General features: G+C 39.5%; 1 protein-coding gene across 3 annotated transcripts in view; it reads left to right on the top strand.

Annotated features, from left to right (window-relative positions):
* The first annotated feature begins 1816 nt into the window (after positions 1-1816).
* The window catches only part of LOC121509526 (endoplasmic reticulum mannosyl-oligosaccharide 1,2-alpha-mannosidase-like), a 28050-nt gene continuing 12366 nt past the window's right edge, over positions 1817-17500 (top strand). The window contains exons 1-11 of one of the 3 annotated variants that reach the window (XM_041786963.1): positions 1817-2070; positions 2212-2338; positions 4102-4189; positions 6341-6460; positions 6819-6927; positions 10020-10141; positions 13316-13449; positions 13535-13644; positions 13792-13971; positions 14046-14194; positions 15744-15932. In XM_041786963.1, coding sequence (XP_041642897.1) covers positions 6356-6460; positions 6819-6927; positions 10020-10141; positions 13316-13449; positions 13535-13644; positions 13792-13971; positions 14046-14194; positions 15744-15932 — 1098 coding nt within the window. In that variant the 5' untranslated portion in view covers positions 1817-2070; positions 2212-2338; positions 4102-4189; positions 6341-6355. Of the gene's footprint in view, positions 2071-2211; positions 2339-4098; positions 4190-6340; positions 6461-6818; positions 6928-10019; positions 10142-13315; positions 13450-13534; positions 13645-13791; positions 13972-14045; positions 14195-15743; positions 15933-17500 lie in introns of all 3 variants that reach the window. The other 2 variants (XM_041786964.1, XM_041786962.1) reach the window with 2 other exon arrangements.

Below are 17500 nucleotides of genomic sequence, written 5' to 3'. Positions count from 1 at the left end.
CGATGAGGAAAAAAAGTTTATGTGTCTTTTTGATAGTGTATGTAAACTTCTGGTTTCACCTGTATATGGGTACATTCATGCAATCTGCCTTTCAAGATGAACCATCATGGTTGTTTGTAAACTCTGCTCAATGCATTACATTATGGTCCACTTCTTTATGTGTGCTGCAGACATTTTTGCAGTAGATATCATTAGTAATTTTCATAACTAAGAGAAAAGTCTACACACACATCTAACCAAGGTGGGCAGGTGCTGAGTCAAAAATGAGACTAAGAATGAACAGAAAAACGTCTTGCACGCTGCTTGGCTCCAGAAATACATTTCGCCCAATCAGTTTGGTTGCATCTTTCTTTGAATCGGTAGACAAAAGGTTTCTGTAGACTTCTGGGTTCATTTTGCTGCTACCATCATGTTTTACATCATCAATGAATTAATGAGTCCATCCCAGAAGAAGCCTTGCAAGCCAAAGCCATGACATTACCTCCACTGTGTTTTACAGATGAGCTTGTATGTTTGGGATCATGAGCAGATCCTTTCTTTCTCCAAGCTTTAGCCTTTCCACCACTTTGGTAAAGGTTCATCCTTGTCTCATCAGTCCATAAAACTTTGTCCCAGACTTTGTCCAAGACTGATGTCTGATGGTGATACCTTCAATCCTGCCCTCTGGAGGTTGTTTTAGGGTCTTTCTTTACAGCTCTCACAGTGTTTCTGTTGTCAACTGCTGCTGTTTTCATTGGTCTAACTGTTTGACATCTGTTACTGAGTACATCAGTGTTTTATTTCCTCTTCAGGACATTCCAAATGGTTGTACTGGCTATGGCCAATGTTTGTGCAATGGCTCTGATTGATTTTCCATCTTCCCTCAGCTTCACAAGTGCTTTTTTTTTTTTTTTTACCCATAGACAGCTCTCTGGTTTTCATGTTGGTTACACCATTAAACATAAATGCAGGCAAAACTCAAATCTGAAATGAAGCATAGACATTTAGCAGTATTTATTTTTGGAATAATTAATGTAATACATACCCAGCCATCAAAGTGTCTCAAGACGTCTTAAGATGTCTTAATAACCGAATTCAAGATGTCTCAAGACATTTTTGTACATCAAGACATCTCAACAAATGTGTCTTAAGACACATCTTAAGACATCTTGAGACACTTTGATGTACTAGTACTAGTAGTACTAGTAGTACAAATATGCACGAAAAATGCACCTGTCAGCCAATACTTTAGCTCACATGAAAAATGGATGGGTGTCTTCTAAGTTGTGTATCGGATCCAGATCTATATACCTGGAAATAAAGGCTGAAATGTTGATCTTGTTCCTCATTTTCATCTTTTGATGTCAAACCCAAATGTTTTTAGTCTACAGCAGAAATAAAGGAATTGGCCTCCCTTTTCCAATACTTTTAGAGGAGAATGTGTCATTTTTGTTTTGCCATAAACTGTCACGGTGACCTCAGCAATCCTGTAGTAAAATGGTTGTCAGTATTCAAGAGGGGTCAAAGAAACAATTCAAGATTCGCCTCTGTGATTGACAGTTAAACATGAAAGAACGATGATGCTGCAACCTTGCCTGGCCCATTTGGACTGAATTCAGCCTAACTAGTAAACATGTTGTCAAAGACATTTATAAAAAGTAAGGTTTTTTAATTACTAAAATAGACTGGCTGATTTTTGGTTTATTCGTTTATTTCTTTTTATTTTAACTTAAAATTAAAAAGTCCTTCTGAGATGGGATTATTTCTGGTGTTTACAATATTTCCAGGGAGTCCCTGAAGGCAGCATGTGTTCATTAGAAACCCATCGTTGTTTTCATTGAGCGTCATCATATCCCGCTGTAGCTACAAGTGGATGACACCTACTTCATTTAGTTGATTCTTTGTAACGGCCATTACAGGAGGAATACTTGAAGGGTGGGTTTTCTTGTCAGTGGAGCATTTTAAACATGAATAAATCCCCGAGGCTGTTTCAGTGACGTCCAGCTAACGGCAGTTCTAACACCGACTGCTGTTTTCCTCCTGGTGGTGAACTGGTTGCACATCTGACGTTAACAGTGGATACTTTACGAGGTAATAGCGATTTTTGCTCTTTTTTTCACATAACTCAATTAAAATCAACAGTTAACCATGTTCTGCCTTTGTTTTATGACTGCTGTGCTGTTATGAAATAAAAAAGTGCGAGACTTATACATACCTTGTCGGTTATGTTAGGCCTCAAGCCATGCCTCGGTCCACAGTGGGGCTGTGAATCCGCCAAAACGTCACTTCGAGCCAGGGAGGCGAAGGTGAGGTAGTCGCCACAGCGGGGTAACTCCAGAGGTTAACTCTCGTGTATAAGGTAGGATTACGTTACTGTGATATTCATTTCATTTAATAGTAAGACTTAATATGAAGCTTTTCGTGTCTGGACATGCTTTGTGTATCAATATTTAATTTTGGTAAAGCTCACATTATTGAGTACATCAGCCTGTTGATTATCACTGATGTTGCAGATGTGATGACAGCTATAAAGCTAGCTGGGCTAACCTCCAGTCGTTATCTTACTGAGTATTGGGTGTGATGTGAATGAAGTTATTGTAGGTTAAATACGCATTAAAACCTGTAGTACTTTTTAAGCAAAAGAGGATGCAGGATATTGAAGAAGGACCTGGATTCTTGTGTAGTTGTTGGCTGTGTGAGATAAGGGTTTCAAGCCAAGTTTCAGCGATGAACATGTTATTTTCGGACTAGTCAGTTTGACTACAAGGAGGCAGTTGATCAAACTTGGCAAGCATTAGGTTACATAATATTGTCAATATCTGTCCTTTTATTTATCAGTCAGTGTTAACACAGCTAAATTTAACTGCATCTATTCAAGAATTGGCAGACAGCAACACAGAGCAGCCAGTAGAAGGGATCATTTCAGAGGCAGGTGAGGAAGCTTGAACAGAAATTTAGTAAGACCTTCCTTTTAAATATCTGATACATGGTTTTTAATTTTTCACAACCACATCTACAGTGCTGTGAAAAGTAATTACTGCCCCCATATTTCTTACTCTTTTACATATTTGTTACATGTAAGTGTTTCAGATCACCAAACAATTTTAATACCTGAGTTAATATAAGATGTAGCTTTTAATGGTGATTTAGTTCATTAAGGGAAAGAGCCATTGAAACCTACCTGGCCCCATGTGTTCAATGGCTGAGTTCTGTTTCACAGGGCACATTCAAGCCTGATAACTGCCAGACCTGTTGAGTCAAGAAATCCCTTAAATAGAGCCTACTGTCAGACAAAGTGAAGTAGGCTTAAAGATCTCAAAAAGCAACCCATCATGATGTCATATAAAGAAATTCAAGGACAGAGGAAAGTAAAGTCATTGACATCCATTAGTCTGGAAAGGGTTATAAAAACATTTCTAAACATTTGGGACTCCCACAAACCACATTGAGAGCCATTATCCACAAATGGAGAAACCTTTGAACAGTGGTAAACCTTCCCTGAAGTGACTGGCATATCAACATTACTCTAAAAGCACTTCTAGGACTCATCTCAGAGGTCACAAAAGAGCCCAGAACAATATCCAAAGACCTGTAGGCAGGTGTTGCCTCCACAGCAATGTAAAAAAGTCTCCTTGCTGGCAATAGCAAACACTTCCATGCCATGCAGTTGTTTCCACCAAGGGTGTAACAACCAGTAATTAGGTTTAGGAGGCAAAGACTTTTTCAGATAGGGCCAGGTAGGTTTGAATGGCTTTTTTCCCTTATTAAATGAAATTGTCATTCAAAAACTGCATTTTGTATTTACTCAGACTATCTTTGTCTAATGCTAAGATTAATTTGATGATCTGAAACATCTTAGTGTGAAAAATGTGTTTAAAAAAAAAAAGAAAGAAAAAAGAAAGAAAGAAAGAAATCAGGAAAGGGGGGGACATACTTTTTCACAGCACATGCTCACTGAATCCGGTCCCTAAAGTCTGCTTGAACATATGACTATGGACTTTGAAAAGGGAAAATAAGGTAGTTTGGTGCCACCCATTGTGTTCTTGTTGTTTTGGGGCCAGGAGTGACCTGTTCTGAGTGAGAAAATGGTTGCACACCACAAATATTTGTTTGCTCCAGCAGGACAGGTCATAAAAAAGGGAAATCTGAGTTACATCACATTGCTGCTGGATTCACTCTCTCCTGCCAAAACACCCATCACTCATCAAAAGTGAGTTTCTCTGCAGTTTTTTTTTTAGCTTTAGGACCCATGCTGATTTGTTAATTCAATGCTGGAGTACCAACGTCAATCAGCAATCTCTTCCCCACAACAGGATATTGTTAAACAGAGGTTTGATCAGTGAACAAGCTTTCATTTTTTGATTTAAACCTGGCAAACTCAACCTGCACTAGGACTGATGAGGAGAATGTTTAATGAATGTTGCAGGGCTTGGCAGGCTTTATTTGCACTCTTTGTTTGATTAAACAGTAAATATGTGTAGATGTGGAAGATGATGAGAAGGTGGACACGGTGTCTCTATTTACTCTCACAGCACATTCATCTTTTATTAGAAAAAACAAGAACAGTCTGCGGAAATGAGATGATGAAGAAATGATCGTAACTGTCACCGTAATCTTAAAATAAATTAATTTTTAATTGAATTATTGAATTAAATGTAATTTAAATAGTTTTTTTTTAATCAATGTTTATATTAAGGTTGCTAAATGATGCAGTTTTTAATTGCAAAAAAATCTCAGAATTGCTTAAGTTAATCATGGTTAATTGTGCCCTTCTTATTGGATTTTAAAATTCCCCTATTATGCATTTAAAACTGGTTGTGTCATTTTGGATTTTTGTTTTGTACTAAACTAAGGGTAATTGACTTCCTGTTTTGATACAGACATGCTTTTACAGGTAGATCCAAGATTTTAACACAAACTTAACCATGGAAAAAAATTGTTATGGACTGAAAAGGGAATATGGGGGCAGTGAAAAGCTAAATGTTACATAACACAAGGTACAGATGAGTTCTTACTTTTCCATTAAGCTGTCTGTTAGGTTTTTTTTTTTAGGTAAAATGAGACATTAAAGGGATAAAACAAAGATAATATGAGCGATTTTGACTCGAGTGATGATGATGTGCCGTTTACTGTGGATATGAGAGGATATTTGTATGAGCTGGAGTACACCGAAGAAGAACTTCAATAGATGGAGATACAGTGGGCTGAAAGAGAGAGTAAGGAAACTATTCTACATATAAAAGAGTCTGCTTTGGGCCTTTGGCCAGGCGTGGTCCTGAGTCAAAATGTCCTTCAATGAGTATCTCAGAATCACTGTATCATGATACCATCAGTATCATGGACAAAATTGTACAGCATCGGGGAATACACTAGAGTCCTATTTGTTTTGATTATTCTTACTTCACTAAGGGCTGCAGAGTGTCCTCTTTTTTGGTGTTATGGAAAGGGCCACCCTAGTTACAACTGGTGTTTGGCGTTAGCTAATGGCCATGTGATACGGTGACTTTCAGCTGAATGTGTCCGTGGTTGTGGTGTTTATACATGTTATTTGGTTATTGACATGTTCCCGTTCTTCTTCTTCCTTTGAATCGACAGACTACACCGTTTTGGCACATTACTGCCCTCTACAGTCTGTAACTGCTATTAAGGGGTGTCCCATTTCTAAGTCATGAGATGACCCTTACACTTGGTTTTGAGGAGCGAGTTAAGACTGAGGGTTGAGCTTGAGGGTTAAGATTGAGGGTTAAGGGGAGAAATGGGATTGGGCTTCAAGTAAGTCTTGACCAAAACAACCAATTCACCGAGATGAGATAGAGAAGCCAGAAAGTCTTTTAAATGCAGTTTCAGTTCTGTTTTACATACTAATGTGGGGCATTTTGGAAAAAAAAAGAAATCACTTCTTCTTTTTTTTTTTCACAAAACAAGGGAAACACAAGAGATGAAACTTGAGAATAGTTGTAAAGAAAAGCATAAAGAACACAAGTCAGGGAAAGTATAAATGAAATAGGAACAACTTGAAATTCAATTTTTTTAAGTCCTTAAAGAAACACAATGAAAAATGGAACACAAGTTGGCTAAACATATTGAAACAGAAAAAAAAGAACAAGTCTGGGTCAGATTTACACAGAGAACCAAAACAGTCCCTCTTTCAAAAGCAGTGAAACAGGCTTTTATGTCAGTGTTAAAAGCAGAAAACAAAGAATGTCCAGCTCGGATGTGTGTTTCAGTTTCTTCACTGAACTATTGCATCAGGAGCTATCTTCAGGGTTGTCCTGGAGCTCATGTATCACCTCCCCTGGTTGCTCCAGTCCCTCCCAATTTGCTCACTCACACCCCTATTTAATGCATCTCTTTCTTTTAGGGCTGATCTACAGACATGCACTCCCCACCTCGACAGGACTATGTATCTATAAGCTTTGCTGAAAAAGGAAGTGGAGGTTACAATAATAGTAAGCAGTGGAGGAGACAGTCCTGCTGGCGGGTGAGCTGTGACATTGATCATCTCCTTAGAAAGACTTTTCCCTTTCTGGTTTTGTTTATTTATCCCTTTCATGTCCTATTCTGCTAATGCCTGATAAGGACAGGTTGCTGCTCTAGTGTTCCACTTTTCCCAGTTTTTTCAACATATCTGTGGAAAACGATTCTGCTGTTGTGGAGAGTGTGTTGGCCTTTTTAAAGGCTGAACAATGATAGATTAAAACAGCATCACAATATCTTTTCTTTCCATGATTTTAATTATAATTTGAAAACTAGGATATTATAAATACAGTCCCTTGTACTTACATTATTTAAAATGTCAATGTAATAAAAAAAAAATCCCATCTTCTGTGTGCCTGCAGAAATGGAAGCAGTTATCAAGACTGCAGCGGAGCCTCATCCTCTTCCTTCTCGTCCTCTTGTTTATTTGTGGAATTGCCTCCTATCCTACTTTTACTGAACACCTCAGAGGTAAGGCTTCCATATTGCCATCCATAAAGCATGACTAAACCCCAGAGTTTCAGCTGAGGTTAATCTACATTCATGGACAGGGCTTGGAGGGAGGGAGAGTTACACATGCCCACTTCCTACTTCCTGCTGTCCCTTATCAGCCACATTAACATGTAGCCAATGCTGCTCTTTGAATTTGATTATTAGCCTTTATGTCATGACCATACAAGGTAGACTTACCACAAGCTTTGATATGTGGTTACACAGAAGACGCAGTTTCTCATATAATCAACCTGATTTTAAGAAAAACATGTTTTTATCCATTGTCTTGGCTAACACATTACCGATTATTCTGTAATGTCACACTGACATCCCTGATTGTTTCAATGTGCGTTATGTATGAAACTTCTGCATTCAATCCAGTTCTGCTGCTTGAAGTGAATATAACTGTTGTGTTTTCAACAAAAGTGGTTTAAAATGAGCAAAAACATGTTTTTTTGTAACTGTAGGCAATAGCATTACAGTACTTTCTACAGTTGTTTAGTTTGCGAATTTATGATAAAAATCCGTTGAGTTGCCAAGCTCAGGGTCCGACATTAACGGTTGCCCGAATGCCTGGGGCAACATCAAAAAGCCAATCGGGCAAGCAAAACTTGCTAAGGACTTGCCCGATTGGGCAAGCATGACTCTGAGCTTTTCTGTTCATTAATCTTATTTTCCTCTCTCGTTTCTGTTACTATGGAGCCCCCGAGTAGCCAGATGCAGTGTGTTGCTGCCTCCATTGACTGAGCGTGTCTGCTGATGTGCAGACAGCTGTACAGACTTTAACTAAAAACCTTTATGAAGGTAAACACTATCAGTAAAGATTCATGGTAGGTTACATCAATAAATCTGTTACCCACATAAAGAAGACAGGCTTTTACTTCCAAATTTAAACGTTTATTATTTTAAATCCATGTATTTTACTGTCGGATTCGCTCGCCTGAGGAGCGTGTGTAAGAAAAGAGAGCAGAGGAAGTCTGTCGGTGCTGCGTCTCTTCAGTTTGCTCATTCATTGAGGTGTGCTGTAGTGTTTAATCTGAAGCTTCCCATTTCCTCGTTTTAACTTTTTCTCCAGCCACATCCTGCCGATGCTCTTTCACATCCAGATCTTTTGACAATTATGCCAATTCGCGTCATCAACGGGCATAACACATACGGATCACACATGGAGATAACGTCATATCTAGTAAGACTTGTTCAAACGTGGGTATTTAAATTGATCTTAATGCACTAATGATCATAAATATTGTCAAAAGAGAAGAAATATAAAACCAAAGCTCCAAAATGAGGCAGGGTGAAATGATGTTTCTGGAGAGCTGCAGGTGTGAGGCAGGGCTGGTTTTAGTCAGTTGGAGGCCCAGGGCAAAGACCAAAATGAGGCCCCTCCCCCTTTTACTAAAGGATTAATAATGAGTGGAAAAAAATTAGAAAGCATCTCTTTTATGTTAATAAAGCCACAGAACTACAGTAAATGCCCCAATGTGAGATATGAATACCCAAATAGACAACCATCATTCATCATTTTCTTTTAAAAGCATCTCAGAGCTTAAACTCAGCTCATTCTAATATGTTAAAAAATCTTTAGGCCAGGTGGAACTTTGTCAACGCTGGTGTTGGGCCAAAGACTGGTATCTCCAAAATGATCACTTTTCAGGGAATGAAAAGTTTATAATTTATAAAAATGATATAAATATGATTTATAAAAACAAATTAAAATCATGAAAAATTGAGATACAAGGTTTTAGCCTGGTGTCAATGATAAATAAAATAAATATATGCTCATTATCAGTGACATATTGGTTCTTCTGACTATACAGACATTGTATCCCCCCACACCTCATACCAGAGTCTGCTTAGAGTCGGACTCATGACCATTTTAAGCACAGGGACAGAAGTGTACCTAAGTTAATTATTATTCAGAGGACCTGGAGAATATTAAGGATAGATGGAGCTCTTGTACCCATGATTACTGTAAGATAGCCTAAAAAGCCCAGTAAACATTAACATTAAAGACAAAATTAAATTGCAATACTTTTTCAAAACTTGATTATTTTACATTTCTGTACATTTTTTATACAAATTCATTAATTTTTTTTTTTTTTTAAATGGGTATTTGCATCACGTTTATTATGGAAACATTTGATCAATTTTCATTGTGCCCCTAAAGTTCTTTATGTGCTCCTAACTTTTTCAACTTAGGAGCACATGTCCTCCTTGGGACAAAAGTTAGCGTCAAGCCCTGTCAGGAGAACTTTCTTCCAAGTGGGGAGGGCCAGCAGAGCCTGGGGGCATGGCTATCTCCCCACATGACATCATGAGGGGAAAATCAGAGAACGGCTTGTTTCAGCACACATTTTCTGAAAGGTGGGGGGGGGGGTCTGGTAGTGGAGGGGATTTTGAAAAAGGCCGGGGGCACATATTTTTGTTATAAAAGCCTGAAAAGTAAATTTTGCATCGTATTTCCCCTTTAAATCCGTCATTGTAGCTAAAAGCAGGTTTAACTTTTTTTTCATTCTTTTCATCAAAAAACAGTAAAATGGGGAAATGACGGTCATGTAGAAGAAACAAATTAGTGTATAATTTATACAGTACATCTAAAAAAATAGAATATCATCGTTTTTTTCCTGGTATTTAATTAAAAAGGTCAAGCTTACATGTATTCTAGATGCAAAAACATTCAAATTGGCCTCTTTGAAACAAAGGGGAACTTCACAAGGAGTGGACTGAGGCTGGAGTCAGTGGACTGAGAGCAACCACACAGGCAGGTCCAGGAAATGGACTACAAGTGTGGCGTTCCTAGTGTGGAGCCAGTCCTGAACCACAGACAACGTCATCAGCATCTAATCTGGGCTAAGGACTTTGCCTTTATTTAGACGGGATAGATGAAGAGAGATGGAAACTATAGGGAGAGAGGAGAGGAAGACATGCACCAATTGTTATTGAAATTGAACCTTACTAGATACACATATACATTGGTTTCCATCAGAGAAAAGTGGTCTAAGGGTCTAGTTACTCTTTAGACTAGGTTATTTTACTCCCTTGGACTGAATATGTTTGTTTTGTGTGTTGAGGCCTTACAGATGAAGAAGAGCAGGACACCAACAGCAACAGCGTCCTGAGGCCTTTCGTCCCTAATGTGCTGCCCGAACCCGTCAAACAGGGGCGACTACCACTGCCAGAGCAAACCTCCCAGGTTTCTGTCTTGCTTTTTTTCTGTGAAGGTTTCTGAAAAGATTGAAGGACTAATATTGTCAATAAGCAGTTTTATTCAATCTCCATGTTAATTTAGATTGATTGTGGCAATCTCCATTCTGTACAAAAGTAGTAATGGAACTGTTTATCATGTACCAGAGCTGGTGCTGTAGGTGTTTTTAATACTGTTTTTTTGTTTAAAATAATTTTTAAAATGAAAATAATCTCTATTCAACCAAAGCACCATTTCTGTACCAAACTTCATTAATGAATTGAAATTGATTAACTGTCATGTATGCCTGCTACAGCAGGTTTGTGTTAACGTGGGCTCTCTTCAAAATCAGCAGCACTCCATGTAGAGCTGATAATGCTGTTGAGCAATGCATACATATTTGCGTAACTCCTACGCATAGAGGCTGAAGCAGCATTTTAGAATGCAGAATTCAGCCACAAAGCAGCAGCTAACAAAGACAGCTAGGTCAGAAGGGTCTGTGAATGTATACTCATGTTTGGTTAACAGCTGCAAGGCAGAGGCTTTTGTTCTGCTGGAAATGGGTAATGTTTGAAGGCTGTGATATACAATGTCATTACTGATGAATTGTTGTTTTAAAAAGCATTTGGTTTAGCACCTATAATGTAATCTTAATGAGAATTTTCAAACTCAAAGGGGGTGAGAAGTCTCTGGTTATGGACTCTTTTCCCTATTTTTGTACAGTTTCTGCCTAAAACTAGAGAATCTTTAGGCAAAGAACCAGATTATAGTGTTTCGAGTGTTCTAGTTTCTGTTTTCAGTCCCCATGGTAACTTGTGTTTCAGTGGGCTTCAGCTGCATACAGGACAAACAGTCCATGTCGACAGAGCCAAGAGAAGAAGCTCAAAGTTGAGATGCTGTAGTAAAAAAAAGTGATCGGTTTCTGTCAAAAATCAACATGAAATTTAATTGTTTCAGTGACAAAACCCTGAGAAATAGGTGTATGTTCTATATTTATCATACTTAAAGACTTCATATAAACTATTTAAGTAAAGTTTATTCATGATTTTGAAAACCTCAGAGCAGATAAAGTCACGTACCCCCCCGGACCCCAGGCTGGGAACAGCTATTACAATGGGAATTAAATTGCTGCTCTACTGGGTTCAAGTCAGACTGAACCAACCCATTTTTCTTTGTGTTTACAGACAAGATGCTTTAAAAAACAAGTACACTCACTAACTTGGAAAGGAGAAAACACATTTGACCTGATAACAGTACTGCACCATGATTACACTGACAAGAGTAGGTGACATTTGTTTAGTTACCTGGATGCTCTGAAATGTCAGAGTTAAACTCATTGATGACAGCTCTCTCTGAGCTGTTGTCTGTCATATCACTTTGTTCGCCTACTTTTTTACCCACTACTATGACTAAAAGTTGAGCGCTCACCTAAAGTTTCCACATACAGTGATGCACCACGATCCGCCGGCAAATCGGAGCCCATCGCTCCCTCTCTCGTCTGTCAGAGCAGTTCAAGAGCCTGCGCTCCAGTCCAGCAGCGGCGTGTTCTTGGAGTGCCACTCTGCTCTGCTTCTTTCAAGATACGCTGCAGGTCTATTTTCAGCGCCAGCTGCTGCCAAACCATGTCAATACCTGTCGATCAGAAAGCTCCAAACAGACAGTCACAAGCATAGAATATCTGGTGCTTTCAAAATACAACCATAAATCATCACTATAACGACATTACATCCCATCCTGCAGCAAGAGAAGAGGGTCACAGAGAGGTCCCTGCTGATCAGGGCTGCAGTGCTGTAGATATGCTTCCAGTGGGCGAGGTCACTCGCCTTAGGTTGGAGCAAAGCCTTGCTGTGCAAAATTGCGGGTCAGTGGTGATGAATTACAAAAATCAAATCTGTGGCAGAACTACATCGGTAAGGGTATTAATACTCATTCACCACCCACCACTGATGCTTGGTCTTAAACAAAGCTTAATTACTGCATTCTTTTGAAAGTCTACAGTAGCTCTTTAAATTTAAAACCCATAAATGTCTATTTTTAAGTCCCTTCTCTCCTTAGTCATACTTTGATGAATTACCACACCTTAGAAACATCAAAACCATGGAGATTAAAGGCTGCCTGCTGAGGGCTGCAGCTATTTTTAGTCTCATGAGGAGATATGTCATGTCATGACATGAATGGATTTGTTTATTTGAAGCCTAACCACCACTGTAACTGATCGTCTAAGAAAAGTGACATGGAGATACAGACATGTTGGTGATTTGTGGTCTGAAATTGTGTTTGCTCTTCTTTTGAGGTGACAAACTTTATCTACAGGGAGCTAAAATGCTTTATACTGTATGAAGTTAAGTTGTCATCCATGCTGTACAATGGAATCTTCTTATTCCTAAACTTCACAATTTAATAAACATTTCTTCACTAACTTAAAAGAAAAGACATTAGACAATGGGTGTAGGCAGGTAGGATTGCTCTATTATGTCAAAAAACATCATCATGATTATATTAATTGGCGAGATCATGGTTATCAAACATAATTACTCACTGATTTAACAACCATGCATCACATAATTTTATGTATCACACGCATAAGAACTTAGACACTTTTATTACTTTGGGAAAAAAAGCAATACATTTAAATAAATGAGTGAAGAAACATAAATGTATTTAATTGATGATGTATGACAGTGCATATATTGGCAAAATACTACAACAAACACTTGAACATTCAATATGGTGATTGAAATTGAAACTACTTTGACAGCACAAGGTAGAGGTATGAATCCTTAAAGGCTCCTGTCTCTTCATAAAACCTTGTTTCTTTGCCCCATTTCATCCTCTGAACTGTAAATGTGGAAGTAGAGAGAGGATCATGTTGCCATAGCTGTAGTAGTTAAGTACCTGAAACTCTTTTTACCCATTTCAAGATGCACTTTAAAGACAGTTTGCAAAAGTGAATTTGACCAACACTCTACTACTGTGTTTGTCGCTTCCAGAACTTTTCACATGAATAAAATCACACAAGTATGATGGAGGCAGGTCAAGTTCAGCCTTAGAAATAAGAATATGACAATGGTTTTGTCTATGAGTTTCTAAGGAAGGCTAACCAACTCTGTCATACAGAATACAATGAACTTCTGAATTAAGTAAAGATCAAAATGCTCCTCTTTATGTCATTGTTCTTCACAGAGGAAGTTACCCTACAAAAGAGGACCACCCATCCTTCAGAACCGTCTTCAGAGTAAAGGAAACTCTTCAGATTCAGGGCCAGGGGGGAGAGCGGCTGACGGCAAGAAGGACGGGGAGGAGGAAGGGGTCATCAGGTGGGACATGGAGGATGGAAACAACATCATTTCTATGCTGTATACATTTGTTGTATTTATATCTTAATCACTTGGTGACTTTTAGCTGGCGTGGGGCTGTGATCGACACTGAGCAGGGCACAGAGGGAGCCAAAGAAGATGAGAATAAGGGGGCTTCACCTGCCAACAAGAAGGTCAAACCAACGAAGGAGTCAGGTATCTGTTTGTTTTTTTTGACAGTGTTCTAGATGCATATATATTTTTTAGTTGGATTTGAATGGAACATCTCCATCTCGTTTTCTAACTCCTTCTGTAGACTTGGATAGCGTATTAATTGGCCATCTTGTGTGTCTTGTGTACTAGGAGCTAACCGGCTCGAGGCGGTGCAGGAGGCTTTCAGACATGCATGGAAGGGCTATAAAGACTGTGCTTGGGGCCATGATGAGCTCAGGCCTCTCTCCAAGTCCTACAGCGAGTGGTTTGGCCTGGGCCTGACGCTTATCGACGCACTGGATACCATGTGGATCCTTGGGCTTAAAGAAGGTAGGCTTAACAACTGATGCCCTCTAGCATGACCACAGTATCAGATCTGAACAGTTTCTCCTGTTATTTTGCAGAGTTTGAAGAAGCAAAGACTTGGGTGGCCACAGAGCTCACTTTTGGCAAGAATGTGGATGTCAACCTGTTTGAGAGCACCATCCGCATTCTGGGAGGTCTGCTGAGCACATACCACCTGACTGGAGACACTGTGTTCCTAGAAAAAGCTGTGAGTCAACATACATGCTTAAATAACACATTAATCTATGTCTTTATTAGCAATGCTTTGGAATTCCTCATCTATCAGATGATGATATCTCTGGGAAAAGATGCCCATATTACTGTAATCCTGGTGTAGCTAGTGGCTTGTTGTAAACCAGTAATACTAAGCTTCACTTCAGTTTCATTTTGGCTTTACTTCAGCGACGGGAACCAAGAATTAAACAAAAATTCTTTTGAGTTACCATTGCAAGGCGCAAGAATTTTTTTCCCCAGATCACTACAGTAAGTTTTTGTGATATATATGCTCAAATGCATTAAAACTGCCACAGTATATTCATTTTTCACACTAATTACAACCTTCTCCTACATCCTGGTATGTCCCAAAATTGAAAGCAGAAGGTATCAGATTGATGCAGGATGTAATTGGGGAGAGAGGACAGTTGTTCAGTTTGTTCAGGAGGGAGAGAAATTTCAAGGAGGCAGATTTTTAGATACGCACCAGGCAGGCCAGTTAAAGGATGCTAAGGACTGGGAGATGCAGGTAGATTTGGGAAACTTGTTGTGACACAGGAGATAGTTGCAGTAGTCTGAGCCCTGACATAGTGCTATGGTCTGCTGGTCAGCGTTAGGTTTATTTTATAGACAATTCCCTGGGAGGAAGCATGTGAGAGGAAAAGCTCAGGTATTCAGATTTAGGAGCCAAAGCTAAACAGTGAGGATGGAAAGTTAGGGCTCGTCCATCAGAAGTGGGTTGTAGAGGACACCTGTTTCATTACTTAGAAATCTGGGAGTAGATTTGTCAGTGGATTTGGATCAGGAGGAATATTGCTGGCTGAGGGCTGAATAATGGGTAATGGTTTTAATTATAAGTCAGTCAAGGGAGGCAAAGGTAAAGGAAAGGGGAGGTAGAGCATCAGCCTAGTGTGACAAGGAAGAGTGCTAGCCCCAGCCAAGGCTCTTCACCCTACCTCTGCCTCCCTTACCCTCTTGCTAAGCTCTCTCCCTACTCAGTATCTCTTTTGTTCCTTTTGCAGCTTCATGTGTCGTGTTGGAGGTGGACATATACTCAGGTTGTAGTTGGAGTCATGCTAGGGTACGTAGAAGGGTTGAGTGCAAGCAGTCAGGGCACCTGATTGGATCTCAGATTCTCCCACCCTCTCACAAGGCCTGGGACTGTTGAAGGTGGCATTGCTGTTAGGCCATGTAGTAATGTAGGTAAGAAAAAGAATGTCTCTGTGTGGGCATGGTGGACAGTGAGTGCTGGCGTGGAGGTTTGGTTTTGACAACCCTGGTAAAGTGCTGGCTTCTTGCTGCCCATCAGTCGACACGGTTGACTTATACAAACAAAAAGTGCAGAGTGCTCTGCTGCTGATTTGATTTTTACTGTTCTTTAAGTATAACACTTGATGAAATTATTTCATATGACTTATCAGTAACATTTTCAGCAAATCACAGTGCAGTGGTAATACTGACAACTGTGACATTTGAGGCCATGTTAATGGGTGATGATCAGAATTGAGGTTTTCACATTGTTTACCTGTGGTCTTCATCTGCAGAAAGACATCGGCTCCAGACTGATGCCTGCCTTCAACACCCCGTCCAAGATCCCCTACTCTGATGTGAATATTGGGAAAGGCACAGCCCATCCCCCTCGCTGGACCTCAGACAGCACTGTGGCAGAGGTTACGAGCATCCAGCTGGAGTTCAGAGAGCTCAGCCGCCTCACACAGGAGCCTCAGTACCAGGTAACAGACCCATTGATACAACCACACCGAACCAAGGTCTAAGGAGTCAGCCCAATAGCGGCACTAACGCCTCAATATGCTTTGTGTTTTTAGTTTCAGTTTTCATGACAAGACGGCAATTTTTAGGGACAGCTTTTCCAAACATCCTTGTTTATTTCAAATTCTTACATTTGGTCAGATGAGACCAAATTAGAGCTCTTTGGCCATAGAGGTGTTGCTTTTGTGTGGAGAAAAAAGGGAGATGTGCCAAGCTCAAAGAACACTGTTCCCACAGTGAAACACGATGGTGCTAGTGTGACTCTGTCGGGATACTTCAGTGCATCTGGAACTGGGAATCTGGTAAAGGTGGAAGGAATCATAAAGAAGAAAGGAAATGTGAAGATTTTGACCGAAAATCTCAAGTAGTCAATTGTGAAACTGTCAATACTTTGTCCTCCAACACAACAACAACCCAAAACATACGTGGCTCCTGGTAAAGAACTACCTCCAGAAGACCAAAGGGAACATAATATATGGAACCAATATGCAAACTACATGTTAAAATATTCAGAAAAATTAAACAATTAAGCAGAGGCTCTGTCACCATGAGAAACAGCACAGAACAACACCGTAGCAGCAGAAAATACAAAGTGATGCTGCACACTTCCTGTGTTCGTGACACCCAGACCCCAATGTTTATTGACTTGGTTATCTAGCCGGTCAGATAGTGTTGTGGGTGGGACATTAGGTGAGCCAGTAGAGCGTGAAAACAAAACCAGAGGGGTAGATGCACCGTGCAGTGAAGCCAAAGTAGCAAACATTTGAATTAATTGATTTTGATAAAATGCTGAAACTGATGATCAGCTAAATGCCAAATATCAGCATCAATATTTGGCCAGGCCAATAATCAATCTACCCCTTTTACTGATTTGCCCGCACAAAGTCCTGAATAGTAGTGGGTGAACTGAAGACCAAGGTCCATGCTAGAAGAGATTAGCCAAAGAATGAGCTGGAAGTGTGAGACTTGTTAAAAACTACAACAAACAACTGCAGGTTGTCAAAAGGAGCCACTATTGACTATAAGCATCAGGGGGGCTATTAATTTAGACCCTGGTAGGTTTTTTTGGGGATGTTTTTTTTTTTTTTTAAACTTCCATCTGCAAAGTGAAATACTGCAAGCATCCAAAATACGGCTGGGCAGTTGACAAAAAATCCTACCATCTTAATTTTTGAACTTTTTTCTTATTAGATTAGAGAATGACAAAACCCCTTTGACACAACAGTGCATATCTAATTGGCAATATGAGGCAAATTATCAGAATGCGATACTTTTGAAGAATTGTTCAGCCCTAGTTTAGGAATAAGTTAAGGAATAATCACTTATCAAATCACAATCACAATATTGGGGGGGGGGGGGTTCAAAATTAGATTATTTTCCAAAATCATTCAGCCCTAATTCAAAATAAAACTAGGATGTCCTGAAAAGCTGTGTTAGGAATTTCTTGCTCTGCTTAAAATTGCTCTGGGAAATATTTGGAGAAAAGGACATTTTCCTAGGGTATCTTACTAGCATACGGTCTAAATTTGCA

This window comes from Cheilinus undulatus, linkage group 5 (assembly GCF_018320785.1).
Source record: "Cheilinus undulatus linkage group 5, ASM1832078v1, whole genome shotgun sequence".
Lineage (NCBI taxonomy): Eukaryota > Metazoa > Chordata > Actinopteri > Labriformes > Labridae > Cheilinus > Cheilinus undulatus.
This window is presented reverse-complemented; position numbering and strand designations above follow the sequence as displayed.